Raw genomic sequence first — 19,670 nt, forward strand, 5'->3', positions numbered from 1 at the left:
AACATAATTAAGAAGTCTTTAAAATATCAAGTTCAAAATTATTCTATGTTGAATGTCATAACCTCTTATTGAGTAACTATGATTATATACTTTCTAAAGTTCCCATTACACATGGCATTCCTTGCTACTTTCTTAATTTTTAGGCCAAATGGCTTCGTGGCCACTTAAACTTATACCAGTTTGTAAACCTGATATATGAACTTACACTTTTTTCATTTGAATACTCCAACTTGACATAATGGGTACTAAAAATACCTTTGACCGTTGATCATGCCTATGTAGAAGCGACGCAACTGACATGGCTAAATTGTGTGCAATTCACGCTGCCAAGGCGCGTGAATAGTATTGTTTTTATTAAAAAATATATATTAGAATCAGAATAAAATATATATAAAAAAAGGTCTTTCCCTCTCCCCTTCTCTTTTTCCCCTGCTCCCACCTCTCTCGTCTTATCTAGCGAACTCTCAAACCCTTTTGTAATTCTTTTCATTTTCTATCCTAATTTCCCACCCCCTCCCTTTTCCGCGTTTATTTTTTCCTTCTTCTTCTCCCTTCAATAATATTTTCTTTCATTTGCTATTTTTCACCCATCTTTACCATCCCAACCTCCCTCAACCACCGATGGTCGGAAGAAAACCTGAGTCGTGCCGTTGTTTCGTAATCGAATTCATCTTTGCCAAAACAACAACGAAAAAGGGCAGATATTTGTAATGGTATTGGGTGGCCTCCATGGTTTCAAAACCATGGATTTTTATTGATTTGTTTCTGAAATTCCAAAATTAAATTTTTTGTTCTTGTTTAATCATGACCATAATGGCATTCCTTGCTACTTTCTTAATTTTTAGGCCAAATGGCTTCGTGGCCACTTAAACTTATACCAGTTTGTAAACCTGATATATGAACTTACACTTTTTTCATTTGAATACTCCAACTTGACATAATGGGTACTAAAAATACCTTTGACTGTTGATCATGCCTATGTAGAAGCGACGCAACTGACATGGCTAAATTGTGTGCAATTCACGCTGCCAAGGCGCGTGAATAGTATTGTTTTTATTAAAAAATATATATTAGAATCATAATAAAATATAAATAAAAAAAGGTCTTTCCCTCTCCCCTTCTCTTTTTCCCCTACTCCCACCTCTCTCGTCTTATCTAGCGAACTCTCAAACCCTTTTGTAATTCTTTTCATTTTCTATCCTAATTTCCCACCCCCTCCCTTTTCCGCGTTTATTTTTTCCTTCTTCTTCTCCCTTCAATAATATTTTCTTTCATTTGCTATTTTTCACCCATCTTTACCATCCCAACCTCCCTCAACCACCGATGGTCGGAAGAAAACCTGAGTCGTGCCGTTGTTTCGTAATCGAATTCATCTTTGCCAAAACAACAACGAAAAAGGGCAGATATTTGTAATGGTATTGGGTGGCCTCCACGGTTTCAAAACCATGAATTTTTATTGATTTGTTTCTGAAATTCTAAAATTAAATTTTTTGTTCTTGTTTAATCATGACCATAATGGCATTCCTTGCTACTTTCTTAATTTTTAGGCCAAATGGCTTCGTGGCCACTTAAACTTATACCAGTTTGTAAACCTGATATATGAACTTACACTTTTTTCATTTGAATACTCCAACTTAACATAATGGGTACTAAAAATACCTTTGACTGTTGATCATGCCTATGTAGAAGCGACGCAACTGACATGGCTAAATTGTGTGCAATTCACGCTGCCAAGGCGCGTGAATAGTATTGTTTTTATTAAAAAATATATATTAGAATCATAATAAAATATAAATAAAAAAAAGGTCTTTCCCTCTCCCCTTCTCTTTTTTCCCTACTCCCACCTCTCTCGTCTTATCTAGCGAACTCTCAAACCCTTTTGTAATTCTTTTCATTTTCTATCCTAATTTCCCACCCCCTCCCTTTTCCGCGTTTCTTTTTTCCTTCTTCTTCCCCCTTCAATAATATTTTCTTTCATTTGCTATTTTCCACCCATCTTTACCATCCCAACCTCCCTCAACCACCGATGGTCGGAAGAAAACTTGAGTCGTGCCGTTATTTCGTAATCGAATTCATCTTTGCCAAAACAACAACGAAAAAGGGCAGATATTTGTAATGGTATTGGGTGGCCTCCACGGTTTCAAAACCATGGATTTTTATTGATTTGTTTCTGAAATTCCAAAATTAAATTTTTTGTTCTTGTTTAATCATGACCATAATGGCATTCCTTGCTACTTTCTTAATTTTTAGGCCAAATGGCTTCGTGGCCACTTAAACTTATACCAGTTTGTAAACCTGATATATGAACTTATACTTTTTTCATTTGAATACTCCAACTTGACATAATGGGTACTAAAAATACCTTTGACTGTTGATCATGCCTATGTAGAAGCGACGCAACTGACATGGCTAAATTGTGTGCAATTCACGCTGCCAAGGCGCGTGAATAGTATTGTTTTTATTAAAAAATATATATTAGAATCATAATAAAATATAAATAAAAAAAGGTCTTTCCCTCTCCCCTTCTCTTTTTCCCCTGCTCCCACCTCTCTCGTCTTATCTAGCGAACTCTCAAACCCTTTTGTAATTCTTTTCATTTTCTATCCTAATTTCCCACCCCCTCCCTTTTCCGCGTTTCTTTTTTCCTTCTTCTTCCCCCTTCAATAATATTTTCTTTCATTTGCTATTTTCCACCCATCTTTACCATCCCAACCTCCCTCAACCACCGATGGTCGGAAGAAAACCTGAGTCGTGCCGTTTTTTCGTAATCGAATTCATCTTTGCCAAAACAACAACGAAAAAGGGCAGATATTTGTAATGGTATTGGGTGGCCTCCACGGTTTCAAAACTATGGATTTTTATTGATTTGTTTCTGAAATTTCAAAATTAAATTTTTTGTTCTTGTTTAATCATGACCATAATGGTGTTGTGAATTTGATTTAAAAATAAGAGAGAGAGAGAGAGAGAGAGAGAGAGAGAGAGAGAGAGAGAGAGAACAATGAAGAAAAATAGAAAGGAGAAGAAAGAGGAAGAGTAAGGAAAGGTAGGGAGGTGGGCGAACGGAGAAGAAGGGGGACATGTGGGTACGAGTTACTGGGGTAGTAGAGAAGTGACATGTGGTTTTTCTCTTTTTCTTTTTTGCATATGTAACTTATTTTTGCTGATTTAGTATTTATAAATGGGAACAAATATCACATGTCAAGTAATAAATAGTCTAACATATGACGTGTTGTACATATCAGTACAATTGATATATACGTTCTGCTGAATGTATTTATTAGTACTCGTTCTGTCAAGTTGAAGTGTTCAAATGAAAAAAATATAAGTTTATGTATCGAGTTTGCAAACTGATACAAGTTTAAGTGGCCATAAGGCCGTTTGGCCTAATTTTTATGCAGCTCTAGACAGTTCGTAGACATCCACCATCCCAGAAGGAAATTCCTTATTGAATATATTTATCAACTCCACTTTCTAATATGATCTATTATTGAGTTCCCATTGACTTTAAGGGATGAAATGGTCTCCTTATATAGTCTTTGGTAATTCTCATCTTATGAACTAGTTTTTGGAGTTGAGTTAGACAAAACTCTATTTTGTTATTATGGTATCAGAGTTAGGCCCATCCCAATTTATTATTTTTTAGGAGAAATTCAAAAATAATAAGATTTACAAGTGGTAATTGAAAAATAGCCTCAGTTTCAAAAGTAATCGAAATTTAGTCACTTTTCATGTAAAGATAAATCTGAACAAAAATATTGTTCAAAATCCGAAAAATATTTCAGCATATTATACTAGAGTTCCAGTATAACTCCAGTATAATATACTGGAACTCCAACATAATATACTAGAGTTCTAGTATAATATACCGGTCCAACATAATAAACTGGAAGTTCCAACATAAGTGCTCCAATTTCTAGTATATTATGCTGGAACTTTCCGCGTGTTGGAGTTCCAACATAATATGCTGGAAGTTCATACACAGGTGCACCAATCTCCAGTATATTATGCTGGACCGACCTATATTACAGCAAAATAGTGGCTATTTTTTAATGACTTTGCAAATGCTAGTTATTTTTGAATTACCAGTCCGAAAACTGGTTAGCCCATGCTATTTTTACATTATTTTCGCGATGTTGGATCCCAATCTTATATTGTCCCTGCTTCAGATGTCCAGTCTTAGGCGTGAGGGGTGTTGAGTCCCATATCGACACTATAGGGATGAAATGGTTTCCTTATATGGCCTTGAGCAATTATCACCTCATGAGTTAGCTTTTGGGGCTGAGTTAAATAATATATATTTATTCTTCATCTATTTTTGTTTTCATCAACAAAACTCTCACTATTGAGAATTCTCCTTTTTAAATTAATATTAGTAGTTGTACCCGCGCGATGTGCGATCAATATTAAAAAATATTAATTAAATTAAATTGTGATCGGGCTTGTTTGAACATATTAGATAGTATTGCTTTAATAAATTTCAATTGTCATCTTATTTGTCAATATGATATACCCAATAATAAAATATCTTTTAAATTAAAGGGACTTATATAGTCATTGAATAATTTTTCTGTCACGCGATGCACAGTCAATATTAAAAAATATTAATTAAATTAAATTGTGATCGGATTTGTTTGAACATATTAGATCGTATTGCTTTAATAAATTTTAATTGTCATCTTGTTTGTCAATATGATATACCAATAATAAAATCTCAATTAAATTAAAGGGACTTATATAATCATTGAATAACTTTTTTATTCTATATTTTTCTTTATTCTATTATCCAATGTATAGTAGTTTTACATTGTTAATAGAATTTGTTTATTAGCATATTATTTTGTTTAATATTTTTGTTTGCTCACTTTCTTTTTGTAATATAAGAGAAGATATATATGTTTTAGTAATCTTGACATATTTTTTATTTTATATTAGCATATTATTTAATATCTTTGTCTACTACTTTCTTTTTATAATATAATAGAAGATATATATATATTATTACTCTTGAAATATTTTTTTATTTTAAATTTTATCCTATTATTTTCAATAATATTATCTGAATTTTAATGAATAAAATCTCTATTAAATTAATGAGACTTATATAGGCATCGAATAATAGGCTTGTTCGGTATTTTTCTTTATTATATTATCTAATATTTAGTAGTATTGCATTGTTAATAGAAACTTTTATTAGCATATTACTTTATTTAAATTTTTGTATGCTACTTTCTTTTTATAATATAATAGAAGATATTTTTATTTTATTTTATATTTTATTCTATTATTATCAATAATATTTTTTGAATAAATAAACTTTTTATTTTTAAAAATAAAAACAAAAATTATTAAAAAAACAAAGAAATTTTGAATAGGCAGTTTTTTTTGTTTTTGTTGTTGTAATTTTAGTTTTTTTTAAAATAATTTAAAGACTCTAACTTGAAATTACTCTACAATTTGAATGGATAGATTTTTTTTTAAATTTTCGTTTTTTATTATAAAATATTTTATTTTATAGATATTTAAATTTAAAAATAATAAGCAATAACTAATTATTAACTACTTATGTCATGTGACTTTTTTCTAGGCTGTCACTTGGCTTAAGGAAAAGACTTTTTCCTCTCCTTTTAATAATAAATAGATAACTAATTGTTCGACTTTAAAATATACATTACTAATTATAACAAGGGGCTGAGTTATTCTTGTTTAAAAGGAGTTATTTGACACTATTGTTGGAGAATTATACAATATAGACATGTCAATTTTTTTAGGAAAGGGTCAAATATGCCTTTGACACTTTTTTTGGCCTTTGTTGTTGATATTTGCTTGTTTTTATTTTTATTTCAAGTCGAGGGTCTTTCGGAAACAATCTCTCTACCTCCCTAGGGTAGGGGTAAGGTATGCGTGCACACTACTCTCCCCGGATCCCACCAGTGAGATTTTACTGAGTTTATTATTATTGTCGTTGTTGGTCAAATATGCCTTTGAATTGTGCGAAATTGTTCAAACTTCTCAGTCGTTAATAGTTGAGATCAAATACACCCTTGTGGTTGCCGAGTGAGTTCAAATATACCCTTGTTGATTTATGTTCAATCATTAAAAATTGATTAGTTTTTAGAAGGCCAATTAACACCAGCAAATGTCACGTGTTGGCTTAAAAAGGAGAAGGTGCAATAAGTTGGGCCTAATTAATGCATGAAGAGTAGGTCAACTTAATTCAAATTCAACCCAGCCCAAACAATTCAGCCCAAACCCATATTCACAAATCACACACACTTTTCCCCCAAATTCACTCACCATCTCACTCTAATCCCTACATTGCAAAAATCAATTTCACAGAAGAAGATTTCAAGCTAACCAAAAATGGGGAGGAAAAAGGGAGTAGAGTTCGACGAAGGAGCACCCGATGATTTCGACCCGAATAACCCGTACAAGGACCCGGTAGCTTTCTTCGAGATGAGGGAGCATTTGGTGAGGGAGAAATGGATCGACATTGAAAAGGCTAAGATCCTCCGCGAAAAGCTCCGTTGGTGTTACCGTATTGAAGGTGTGAATCACCTTCAGAAGTGTCGTCACCTTGTTCAGCAGTACCTTGATGCTACACGTGGCGTTGGGTGGGGCAAGGACCTTCGTCCCCCCTTTATGCACGGTATCTACTTTACGCCCTAACAAGATTTTAGTACTATTTTTAGATTGGAGGTTTTGTTTTTAATTTGTTTTGATTTGTGAATCTTATGTGTTTGTTGAATTGCAGGCCCAAAGGTTGTCGAAGCTGTCGAGTCCGAGTGAGACCCTTTTCTTAGGTCTGTTATCTCAGGCATTTCTCTTTCCCTTTTATTAGATTGGATCATTGGAAATGTTTTTCCGGATGTCTTTGATTATCTGATATTGTCTATTTGTTACAATTTATATGACTCTGTCTATTTTAGGACACTATAAAATGATGAAATTTCAATAATAAATAATATACTCATTCCTTCCCAATTTATGTGAGGGTGTTTGACCTGAGAGTTTTAAGAAAGAAAGAAAGACTTTTTGAAACTTGCTGACTAAAGTAAGTTATACAAATTTTTGGCTATAAGTCGATTTCATTAAGGGTAAAATGAGACGTTAAAAGTTAAGTTATGTTTAGTTGTTGAAAATCTTTGGCTACACTCTGTTGGTTGCATAAGCCATAACTGCCATCTCTTTGGCTGTGTTTGTGATGTCAACCCTTTTTAGGAGTAGTGTATATCAACTTAGATACTTCAACCTTCCTCCCGAAAATATTTTCTCATCTTAGGCATATAGCTAAATATATGGCATATGAAATACTTAATAAATTATATAAGAGCATATATCAACTGTATCTTGCAAAAATTCGTCATACTTAATTGGAACAGGCTCATCAAAGTACACATACACTGTCATGAAAACTTTAAATCATTAGCATAACTCATGCTAGGTCTTCAAATTTCAAGATAAGGTAAGCAAATCATATCCGCATTTCCATGCATTTGTCTCATACACCATGCTGAAATCTAACTCAAAATAATAAGAATTAGAGTTAATTCCTACCTTTGGGCTTAGGAAATCCTTGTTAAGCAACAGGTCTTCTTAAATCATTCTTTCACAGTGATTCTTTCACGCTATTGCAGTATACAACTCAACTATCAGTTGAAACCTTTTTTTAGAAGGTTTATCAGTTGAAACCCTTTGTACCTTCCTAACACCTTTCACACCCTTGACCAGAAAATACCAAGCCAATTGGAAGAATTATTCAACCTGCAGTATTTCTGATAATACAATTTTCACAAAAGCTTTCTGTTTTCGCTAGAGAATTGTTGTCATCTCCACACACTGCCGTATACTGATCGTTAGGAGCAAAACTAGTAGAAGAAGGCCGGATTGCCTGATGCACCGGTCCGTAGATGTGAAACTATGGTGAGTGAAGGTGTTAAAAGGAACGAGGTAGACCTAAAATCACTTGGAAGGAAGTTGTCTCGAAGGACTTACAATCTCTTGGGATCCATGCAGATTTAGCGAAAGGAAAGATAGAGACAATGAAAGAAACAGATCTATATAAGAGAGACCTACTAGTTGAGAATATGTTTTAGTCATGCTAGCACTTTTACATTACGTCCTATGCTTTTATAGTAGTTGTTTAGCCTTTCAGAGATCCATATATTAGTAGAAAATATAAAGAACTTCTACTATTTACTTCTATTTTTGTTTAATTTTGTATATTATTGGCTTGAGATGAGTTTATATGAAGTAACATGGTCAATGAGGATCATATAGCAGTTCCCAACTTGTTCGAGACTGAGGCTTAGTTATTGTTGTTTAGGTCAATTGTGGTTCTGGTCCTCGTATTATAGTGCTCAAAACTTTAAACCTTCCGTTTAAGGTGAACTTCATCCATTTAGTAATGGAATCAGCCGATTTACATAATAAATCTCATATATTTGGCTTCCACCTCAATCCTCCTTTGATATTCCCTATGTGCCATCATATCCCTCTTATACACTCTGTGATCTTGCCGCTAGCCCATACACCGCCTTCCTAGCTAGTTCACGAAGAATTGAGTAGGGATTCATGAAAAGGCTGCAAACTTTGTAACAATCTGGAGGAGCTAAAAATATACATTCAAAAGGGACAAAGGACTATCGAGCTTGTTTTGTAATTAAAACAAAGATTGAGCTTGTTAATATCCTATTGGAATTTATTGATTCTAGTAGGGGAAGGACTAAATTTGTATCTTTACAAATTAAGGATCAGATATACTACATGGAAACAGAAATTAAATTCAGTCTAAAAGACAAAGAGAAGTGCAGTTTACCTAAGAAATATGCACAACTAAGAATTTCGGCATCTCTTTGATACCACTTCCAGGAGGTTCTTTAACACTTTATACCACCATTCAGGTCAGTTGAAGAAATCATGTGTTCCTATAGCCATTGCCACTGCTTGTTCTTGCAATTGCAGCACAATTGTGATGGCAAAGCAAGATTCACTAGTCTTTTCATGTACTGTTATTACCTTGAACTATATTATTTGGTAAGGGCGAAAGAGGATGAGCTTTATCAAATAAAGAAAAGAAAAGGGGATGAAAGATGAGAGTTTGCAGGAGGGGAAGTAACAGAGGGTCTGGATTATTTCCTTTTCATATAGTTGCAGCACAAGAAAGAAGGGGCAATGAAGCTGGAAGATTATGCTTTCCTTCCATATGAGTGTTTTCATCCTTCCCAAAACTGGATGTGAAGGAGAATGTAAATGTCTTTTACTTTCATACCATATGTGGAACAAAATCAAGAAGTCAGTCCTCCTTTTCCCCAAGTTCTTGGATATAATGCTTTCTAACATTTAGTTAAATGTGCGCAAGGCAGTTGGCGAGTTTGTGAGGGTTCATCAAAAGTTGAATTATTTCTATTTGTTTGTCCGATGAGACTAAATTTCCAAAGAAATCTATGCCAGCTGAATAGTGATAACAAATTGTTTTGAGCTATCAAACATGTATTGTTCGGGCAAAGGTTTGCAACTCAAATTTTGTATTGTAGTTCGGTTCTCATGTTGTATATTGTAATGGTTCCTTGTCCACTTCTACACAAATTTTCTGCGAATCTATAATCTGCAATATATCCTTGTTTTGTTGTACATACAAAACTTTAGTGTCTTGAAGTATGACTTTCAGCTGGTAGTAGCTCACCCTCTCGTTTTTTGCAGGTTTGTCTTTCCAGTTAAAAGTATAAACTTCAGAGCTTGTTGGGCTACCAACAGTGCATCACTGGTGAATTTGAGTGTATCACTGTTTCTGTCATTCGCTGCTCTAAGACCTGTTTTATAGTTTCCTGTCTTGTGAAAGATGCCAATGGTTTGCATTGGCTTTAACTTCAGCCTTTTGCTCTTTTGGGGGAACATTTAATTCATACTGGAAATAAAGAAGAAATGTTCATGCTCTTTCCTTGTTGGTCTCGGCTTGTACTCCATACTTGCCATAAATGTGATCATATCCAGTTCGTCATGTTTGTCAGACAGAATGTGAAACATTATGAATATTCTAGTTTGAGAATCTCTTCAAGTGAGACTGTCTTTTCTTCTTCCCTCACTATTATCAGGTGGAGCCTTTTATTGAATATATTTTGATCTATATTGAAAATGGGAAGTTCCAGAAAACTTGTCATGCAGGGTTCAAGAGCATAGTTTGCGGTTAAGTGCCTTTCCTGCTGGGCCATTTTCAACTTTCTTTCAGTGGTTTAAGTTTAATCGAGTGTTGCCAAAGACGAGAATGTGGTAGCCTCATGCGTTCTCATTCTCATACTCGTAGGATGGTATCATGTTAAGAGCCCAGGTACTTTTCTACCCGTCCTTGCAAGAAATACTCGATGGATAAGGCAGTTCCGATTTGACTTTGGAAAGCCATTTCTTTAATACAAGTCCATTTTAGAAGCTCTGACCTTCTAACTTGAGCCTTTTTCTGGATCTGTTAGATTATTTCTATTGACTTCATTAGTTAAGGTACTGTTCTTGAAGCCTGACTTGATACTAAATGTCAATATGGATAAAAAAAATTGTACCTCAGAAAACAGTATCATCAAAGACTGAAAGCTTCAAGTCATTTCCAGTAACTGCATCTTCCTAAGTTTTCAGATCTCTACTAATGGAAGGTCCATGGGAGGATTTCCGTTAACCCGAAATGGACTGATTTCTAATTTAACTCACTGTCAAATAACTGTTAGTCCTCAAACCCCTTACTGAACTTTTGACTAATTAAGGACTGAGCTGATTGTTCTTCTATGAATTCCAATGTAGGCTCTTGTGATTCCGTTTTCTTTGTGGGATTGGCTTAACAAGCCAAAGAGTATCTCTCTCGGTTGTATGGCAATACTACTTAGATTGGAGTATCAATTTTATACCCCTAATAAAAGAACTAGTTTAGCTTATAATTTTGAGTCTTTGGACTATTAGAGTAGAAGAAAAATACACAAGTCAGACTAATCACAGAGAAGAATGTGATCGTTTAATTTGTTAAGAAGATTTTATGAATAAAAATAATCTAACAACTCAAATTTTGAATGAGTAAGCAGTATATAAATATTTTTTTTATATAAGCATACCAATCATTTTGTGATTATCCAAAATAAAAAGGAGAAAACATCACTAAAAAATCACGTAAAGAATTGGTGAACGAGTACTCATGCAAAGTGAAATAGCCAAAGATAAGGATCGAAAAATAATTTGATATCGTGAGAATAAAGATCAATTTTCCTCATTACAGGATAATTAGTGAGCATGTTTTCAAATTAGAATTAATAACTTAATAGAATATTTGTCATTTGTACAAGCATTACAGTTAAAATATATGGAAGGCTCTTCTTGGGCGTTGTTTTTTCTTTGAACATCAAAAAACTAGTTCATTTTTTGATCTTACCGTTTGGACAGAGTCCATCTCTGCCTACTTTGAATTGTTCATCTTATAATTACGACTTTACTACTACTATATTATATTAGTATAACAGAAGTTTTGAATGAATAGCTTGATCACGATGACCGCAACCAAATTGCGTGGAGATTCGAGCTCATTTTTCTATTTCTTTCTTCATCTCTACTTACTAGTAAATTTTGGCGCTTGGTTAGAAAATTGGTGAAATTTTTTTTGGCAAATTCTTTTTAAAATTTTTGCAGACTTTGTTTACTTCCTAAGCTTCTTGAAGAAACAAGTACTCCCCTCATTTCATTTTAAGTGAAAGTGTTTGATTATGAATTTAAGAACAAAACAAATTAAAAGTTTATGGTCTAAAATATTCAGACATTTCTATGACTATAAAATTTATTATCACAAATAATATAGGAAATGTAAAATAGTTAATTATTTTTAAATATAAAAAGGTGTAGTGTCATCCTTTTTTAAATTAATTAAAAAGAAAATTTGTCACATAAAATGAATAGCAAAGTAGGAGTAGTTTCTTTCAACGTTTGCCAGAAAGTTCGATTGTTCTTTTCAGTTTTGCTAGAAGAATATTCTTAAGTTTTTCAAAAAAGATTTTCATTACATTTCAAAATAATTGTAGATTTCCAAAAAAACTCCATAAACTACCCCAATAATAATATCTTTAATTTAGTAAGTTTGACTTAGGGTATGTTTGGAAAGCCACCTGGTAATTGGAATTGGTGTAATTATTAGGGTAGTAATTACAGAGCCTAGTAATTACACAATATAGTAATTACGACGACCTGTTTGTTTATCATAACGTAATTACAGTGTAATTACAAGTATATTGTTTGGTTGCACAAGTGTAATTACACAATTAGATTAAATTTTAAATAAAGTAATTATCAAAATTTAAAAGTTAATATAATAAATATATGCCTATAAATAATTTTTTATAAGTATAAATAATATAAGATTTGGAATTTAAGATGCACATTTTTTCTTGAATATATATTAATTAGTAATCATATATTTATAACTAATATTGTAAAAATAATTATTATATATTTTCTAAATTAATAATATTTAGTTTCATTAATTATAAAAACTAAAAATATACATTTTGTAATAACACCACGGAATGCATGTTTGATAAAATAAATTAATATTTATGAATAAAATATCATAACATTATTCAAATATTTGACAAAATTAATCTATCAATTTTAACTAAAAAAATAAACAACATGCAATGTGAAATACCAAGTCAATACTCAATACTACTAAAATAAGTAAATTAGAACCATAAATATAATACAATTTCAAAATTAAAAAAAAATAATTTAACATATTCAAATTCCAACATAATAAAAATAAGTTTCAATACAACATAAGATTAGAAAACATAATAAGTTTATAGCCTCATTCAACAACGAAATTTTACTTTGATGAAATCACTCATTATATGTCGAGTTTGTTAATGACTCACTATTTCTAATATTAGGAGGTGTAGTTTCAAAAACTAGAATAATAATGCAGTTACGCTACATGAAGAAAATAAAACAAATAAGAAATGAAATATACGAGCAATTACATGGATTCACAAGAAGTAAAGGTAGAAAATAAAAGATAAATAATGTACAAAGAAATAATATTTTAAAATTAAAAAAAAATTAAAATTAAAAATTAAATAAAAATAAATTTAAAATAATAGAAATAAAAATTTATAAAAAAAATAAATATAAAAAAAATTAAAAAATTACTTACATAGTGTAATTATCACCAATTAATTTTCACTTCTCCTTGAAAATTAAAAAATATAATTACACCTTTCTAATTATACTCGACCAAATAATTATTTGGTTAGACAAATATGTCATACTATATTCATTTACGTCCAAATTCAATTCCCACGTGAATTTCCAAAGAAGCAGAGCCAGCCATCTGGTTTTTTCCTAGAAGTTTCGAGTAATGCGAAAGAAACAATAGAAAACGACAGTGGTGTGAGGAGTCTGAGCTGCACCTAACGGAAGCGTAAACTCCAATCGCCTACCGACAACATGATCATCCATATCGATTTTTAAAAAATGATTTAGTATATTTAATATCCTATGCCTCAATTTATATGCAACACTTCGAATTTTAAGAGTCAAATGAATCAATCTATTGACATCATGGCATTGGTATACAACTTTGAATCTAACACCGACCTAGTAACTATTCGATTGGCCCTGCAATGGTAGAACCTAGTCAACCAAACATACTATTTTCCTAACCTTTTGTAAACTTTGCTTCCTTGTGATTTTGCTAGTGTTTTTGTACCATAATTTTTTTATTCAATAACAATGGCCCAGTAAAATTTTATAAGTGAGATCTGTAGAGAGTGGTGTATACGCAAATCTTATTCCTATCTCGATGAGACAGAGAAGTTATTTTCGATAAACCCTCGATAATTTTTTTATATTCCTATTAAATTTTTGAAATTATTAATTATTGTGACTTATAATACTAGTTTTTAAATATTTATAATTTTATTTTAAAAAAAGCTTAAATTCTCAATTAGTTTTTGCTACATACTCAATTAATATTTATTTATAATATTAGTGGTCTAATTGAATTTATAAAGAAAGCGCGTCTGGTGCTTTTGTATACATTTAGCGTCATTGGAGCATCTCAATGATAATGGCATTTCCATGAGATCATATTCCTTATGTCACTTCCCATTTTTTACAATACCAACCGCTTTCATCAAAACAATCAACTCAGCAGCCCACATCACCAACGAGCTAAACGTGAAAACAATATAGTCCAAATCATATAGTAGAAGAGAGACAAAGAGGAGAATATAAAGCGAAGGAAAAGTCACTTTTAAGATTTTGACGCCGCTAATGGAGGGTGAGAAGAAGAGGAAGAGGACAGTTAACGGCAGCGGAGATCGGAGAAGAGAAGTTGCAGCAGGTGGAAGTAATGCAGTATTCACGCCGCCGCCACCACCGCCTTCAGAGGCGGAGGTTGAGGAGTTCTTCGCTATTTTACGGAGGATGCACGTCGCCGTGAAGTATCTGGAGAAGAGTGATCCGATTCTACCTGCAAACGTCAATCGCCACGGTAGTAGGTTAACGGCGATGGAGACTGATACTGACGGTGTTGGACGGATTCCGTTACGGAATGGTGGTTTGGAATTGGACCTGAACATGGAGCCAGAACCAGAGACTAACGGCGTTTAAGCTGATGTCAAGGAAGTAAGCACGCGGCCGGTTATGGTATCTGATGTACAGGTTAAGCTTTTCTAAGCAATCAAGCAAAATACTTGTTTTTTACTTTTTTAGTATTTGTTTTTTTGTCAAACGAAATTTATTTTGAAGTGGAAGTAAAAATTACGAAACTTTGTATCATTGTGCAAGAGAAAATTGAAAGCTATAGAGCACACGATATGTAATTTGATTTTGATATTTGATTAATCCAAAATTAGTATAGCAATTATACGATTTTCTTTCTAGTGTCAAAACATGTATGAGTGCATCTAGAGGTGAGAATTAACAATTGTCGAATCAAATAAGTGAGTACAGTAGTCTATCATCCGTCTCTCCGTCCCTTTAGAATAGAGATAAGGTTACACTGTCCTGTTCAAATTCTACTTACCAGAATTCACTGAGTTTGTTGTTATTATAGTATAATGAGTATACTAATGCATCTAAGGGTGAGGCTAATAACCTAATGCACAATGAAATAAGGAGAGATGTGTATCTAAGATTTTAAGAGTATGGGGCACTATATTATTGTCTAGCTTGATTGCATCAAAATTCTGCTATGACAACAACTTATCGAACAAACCATGGTTAATACTATTATCAAAAGGAAATATTATTCAGTTTACAATTGTTCTTAACAAATTTTATACCTTAAAAATGCTTAATAGTAGCATCGTTATTTGAAGAAAACTCACTTCACAAATCAAAGGAAAATTTGAAGGAAAATATAAATGAGAGAAATGATAAAGAAATTAATTAGAGGATGACTGTTGTTCGTAAAAAAATTGAGATAGAAAGAGAGGTAAGGAGGAGATGTGAATTTTAATTTTTTAGGAATTTTAAAACTCAAGAATGAACCAAAAAAGAAAAGAAAAAAGAGAGAAAAGAATAAACATAAAATAGAGAAAAGATAAAACAATAAAAGAAGAACAACAAAATGAAACCAAAAAAAGAAAAGAAAGGAAAGGAAGACAACACAACAACAACAACAACAACAAACTCAATATATTTTTACAAGTGGAGTCTAGGGAGTGTAGTGCGTACGCAGACCTTACCCCTACCTAGTGAAGGTAGAGAGGTTGTTTCCAATAGATCTTTGGCTTAGAAAAAGTGAAAAGAGGAAGAAGACGAGGAAATAATAATAATAATAACAATAATAATAATAATAATAAATAAATAAAAAATAAAAAAAATAAAAAAAATGGGGGGAGGGGAATTAGTAGTACTAAACACTAACAACATGGAATACGATAACAAAGGCGAACTAAATCACATGACCAAATAACAATCCATTTAGGCACATACAAGAACTTGAGTGCTACTAAAGAAACTAGTAGGAAAAGGAGACACTTACAACTATCTACTACCCTTCTTCCTTAATCCTCGACCTCTATACCTTTCTATCAAGGGTCATGTCCTCAGTAAGCTGAAGTCTTGTCATATCATGTCTAATCACCTTTCCCCAATACTTCCTTAGCTTACCTCGACCTCTTCTCAAACCCGCCATGGTCAGCCTCTCACACCTCCTTACAGGAGTATCAATGTTTCTTCTCTTTACATGCCCGAACCATCATAGTCTCGACTCCCGCATCTTGTCCTCCACGGAGGCCACTCCCACTTTATCATGAATAGCTTTATTCCTAATCTTATCTCTCCTGGTATACCCACTCATCCATCTCAACATCCTCATTTCTGCTACTTTCATCTTCTGCACATGTGAGTTCTTAATTGGCTAGCACTCTGCCTCATAAAACATAGTTGGTCGAACCACCACTCTGTAAAATTTACCTTTAAGTTTTGACGGCACATTCTTATCACATAAGACGCCGAACGCAAGTCTCAATTTCATCTATCCCGCTCCAATACGATGTGCGACATCCTCGCCAATCTCTTCGTGACCCTTAATAATAGACCCGAGATACTTGAAACTACCTTTCTTGGGGATAACTTGAGTATCAAGCTTCACATCTACTTGTGACTCATGAGCCCTGAATTTGCACTCTAAGTATTTTGTCTTAGTCCTGCTCAACTTGAAACTTTTAGACTTCAAGATTTGCCTCCAAACCTCCAACCTTAATAGGGGATTCAAACCCCTAACCTAGAGAATCAAAGGGGTACACAACCACTAACGGACCAAAGTGGCATCTCGTGCATGGATTTATACAGATCTAATTAAGTATTATACCAGAAAAAATACAATGCTATATGCAATTTAGGGAGGTGAGTATGGATTAACGTGAACCCATACCCCTCCCTATAAATTCGCCCTTGTATGTTGGTTAAAGGTAGCAGGTGAAAAATAAGGTAGCAGGAAAGTTGCATAAGCTATCCGTCGTCATAAAAAAGTAGTGAGTGCAGCTGTATAGCCATGTCTGTCTCTCTCTTCTTCTTTTTTTCTTTTTTTCTTTTTTTTTTTTCCTTTTAGCCGCGGCAAAATTACCGTATTTTAAAAAGTCAATAATTCATTTCATCTATCTTTAGTTACTATATAGGTAATATCTCTAGGCATAAATGCATAGAAAATCAAGACGTTTTAAAATTAACCCAATATTTACCGTTTATATTTCTGGTTTTCGAAAATTTAGTGAAAAAAAAAAACTTCATATTCTGTTTAGACATATCATTGTCTCTTATGGGGATATCCGATAAAATACAATGGTAAAATTTGATTAGCTAGGATATGGCTCTATAATGTTTACAAGATCAATTTGGATGAATATTCAACACCTACTGCTTTTACAAAGGTAACAAGATTTTTGTGTCCCTGTAGTTAATTTCTTTGCCAGTTTTGATAACGGCTTTAGACCAAGCAATATATCCAAACCATTTGACATTTTCATAAACCAATATAGTTTAGAGCTTAGTAATTATAGTTTGTCTAATTGGTTATCGTTTGTACCTACTATTTAATTGTTACTAACTTGTATCACTTGTATTCAAACGTGTAACGAATACAAGCTGCGTCAACTGTATTCGTTCGCGTAACGAATACAACGTGTATCAACCGTATTCGTGTTGCGCAATTGTATTCATTCATGCAACGAATACAATAGGTATCAACTGTAACCAAGGCAATATACAAGGATGTATACAAAGGATACAACTTGTATCGGCTGTATATATGGGTGTATACAAAGAATATAACATGTATCGACTGTATTTGTTTGTGCAACGAATACAACTAGATGAAATACAGAAATACAAGAAAAATAAAATGTTCTTGTTGAGAGTCAAACTCAAGACCTCCAATAACTAAGCGGGCGCTCTAACGTACCAATTGAGCTGCGAAAGCTTGTTTCTCTCTTGTTTCAGTTCAAAACAATTAATCTCTTATTTCATGAATTGCTATAAAATTTAAATGTTACTACGAATGATAAATTTATTGCAAGTATAGCTACAAATAATAAATACAGTATAAATATTTGATGTGTCGCGTAATCTTCCCTAACAATTATAAGGTAGTTAAATATTGAGCAAAATATCAAGAAGCGGCAGGCCTATCAAGGACGCAGCCAAGAAAATGTCTGTCACGCCCCAAACTCGGGGAGCGCGACCTCAACCGAGTGAACCCGACCGAGCAAACCTATTAGATTTTCTTCTACCCAAACCTCATCCATGAATAAGGATAATACATATTTTCTTTAATTAGACAGTTGGGAGATCATGTACACAATACTAAACCATTTCATTAGTTACTCCATTAATAAGTCTCAAAACACACATACTCATACCTTCATGGTTCAAAGTGAAACAAGTGATTTAATCACAACACAACTAGTTTAACATTCCCAATACCCACGCACAACCCACACTTAGTCTACGGAGCCTCTAAAATACCAAGGAGTACAATGATAGTGCCGGCAACAAGGCTCCGGCTATACCTCAAAACACGATAACACATACAAAACAAAAGATGCACAACCCCGGAATGAGATGGGGCTCACCAAGTAAGCTGGAAAGAATGAGCATCGCTATCACTGGCCAATATCCTCCGCTGTGGAACCACCTGCATCCATTAAAGATGCAACTCCCCTGGCAAAAGGGACGTTAGTACATGTCGAATAGTACTAGTATGAAAACCAAACACCAATTTAAGAACTCGAAAATACAATATGAACATGATGAATCAGAGCGACAATAGAATAGCATAGATAGCCGGTTAAACCAAAACAAGCTTATCAAGAGCTGTCATTAATATTTATAAAATTCAAGATGATATCCTCTGTAATTATTTCCACACAAAGCGGCCCCGCCGCCTCACCCTAATGTATGCGGGTGGAGGTATAATCACAATACCAAAACTATACTCAAGCGGCCCTACAGCCTCACCCAAATGTATGCAGGTAGAAATGCATCAACGATACCAATACCTACACAAAGCGGTCATGCCGCCTCAACTCAATATATATATGTGGGTGGTGGTGCAACAATAATACCAAAATCATACACAAAGCGGCCTTGCCGTCTCACCCCAATATATGCGGGTGGAGGTGTAACCCCAATCACATTCTCTATATAATTTGGCATAATAGTTTTTCACATAAATCACGACTTGGAATCATAACACGTAGATGCACAATCCATAGTTTAGAACACATCCTTAATTTATAATACAATATCATGAGAGCATTTGAAACACAAATTAAACATATATCTTTGTCACAAAACTTGCTCGGAATACTCAACTTGTAATAAATATCTTGGAACTTACAAGGATATTGGGGTTCCAATTCTTAAAGAAGAGTTTAGCCAACATATCTCAATTGAGCTTCCTTAAACTCTAAAATGATTCGAAATTTTTAGCAACTTCAATCTATTATAGAAATATGACAAATTGAACCAAAATTAGGAAGATGATCATGGTTCTAGCTCATTTGAGCATTTTATCAAATACTAGGTATGCATTAAGGTTTCAAGGTCCTTTTATGCAGGATTCCATCATCCCACTACCCATTTTCTATTATTTTTAGCTCACAACCTTCCTACATTATTTGATAACACATGCATGCAAGATA

General features: G+C 33.3%; 2 protein-coding genes across 3 annotated transcripts; both read left to right on the forward strand.

The window, feature by feature from the left end:
* The first annotated feature begins 6,274 nt into the window (after positions 1-6,274).
* Positions 6,275-10,058, forward strand: LOC104100908 (NADH dehydrogenase [ubiquinone] 1 beta subcomplex subunit 10-A-like). 2 transcript variants are annotated; one of them, XM_018772333.3, is made up of 3 exons: positions 6,275-6,646; positions 6,752-6,814; positions 9,700-9,933. In XM_018772333.3, the coding sequence occupies exons 1-2, from the start codon at positions 6,361-6,363 to the stop codon at positions 6,784-6,786; spliced, it is 321 nt and encodes a 106-aa protein (XP_018627849.1). In that variant the 5' UTR covers positions 6,275-6,360; the 3' UTR covers positions 6,787-6,814; positions 9,700-9,933. The 2 variants fall into 2 exon arrangements, with proteins under 2 accessions (XP_018627849.1, XP_009606573.1); XM_009608278.4 differs by having other exon boundaries at positions 6,277-6,646; positions 6,752-6,800; positions 9,700-10,058.
* A 4,008-nt stretch (positions 10,059-14,066) lies between these two features.
* Positions 14,067-14,892, forward strand: LOC117277896 (protein NIM1-INTERACTING 2). Its single transcript, XM_033657316.2, has one exon. It carries the CDS (start codon positions 14,293-14,295, stop codon positions 14,629-14,631), a length of 339 nt encoding a protein of 112 aa, XP_033513207.1. The 5' UTR covers positions 14,067-14,292; the 3' UTR covers positions 14,632-14,892.
* The last annotated feature ends 4,778 nt before the right edge of the window (positions 14,893-19,670 follow it).

This window comes from Nicotiana tomentosiformis, chromosome 12 (assembly GCF_000390325.3).
Source record: "Nicotiana tomentosiformis chromosome 12, ASM39032v3, whole genome shotgun sequence".
NCBI lineage: Eukaryota > Viridiplantae > Streptophyta > Magnoliopsida > Solanales > Solanaceae > Nicotiana > Nicotiana tomentosiformis.

Excerpts from the sequence above, each read along its gene's own strand:
- LOC104100908 (XM_018772333.3), top strand. The coding sequence starts at position 6,361 with ATGGGGAGGAAAAAGGGAGTAGAGTTCGACGAAGGAGCACCCGATGAT. Across the intron at positions 6,647-6,751 it reads TCGTCCCCCCTTTATGCACG|GCCCAAAGGTTGTCGAAGCT; the intron begins GTATCTACTTTA and ends GTTGAATTGCAG.
- LOC117277896 (XM_033657316.2), top strand. The coding sequence starts at position 14,293 with ATGGAGGGTGAGAAGAAGAGGAAGAGGACAGTTAACGGCAGCGGAGAT.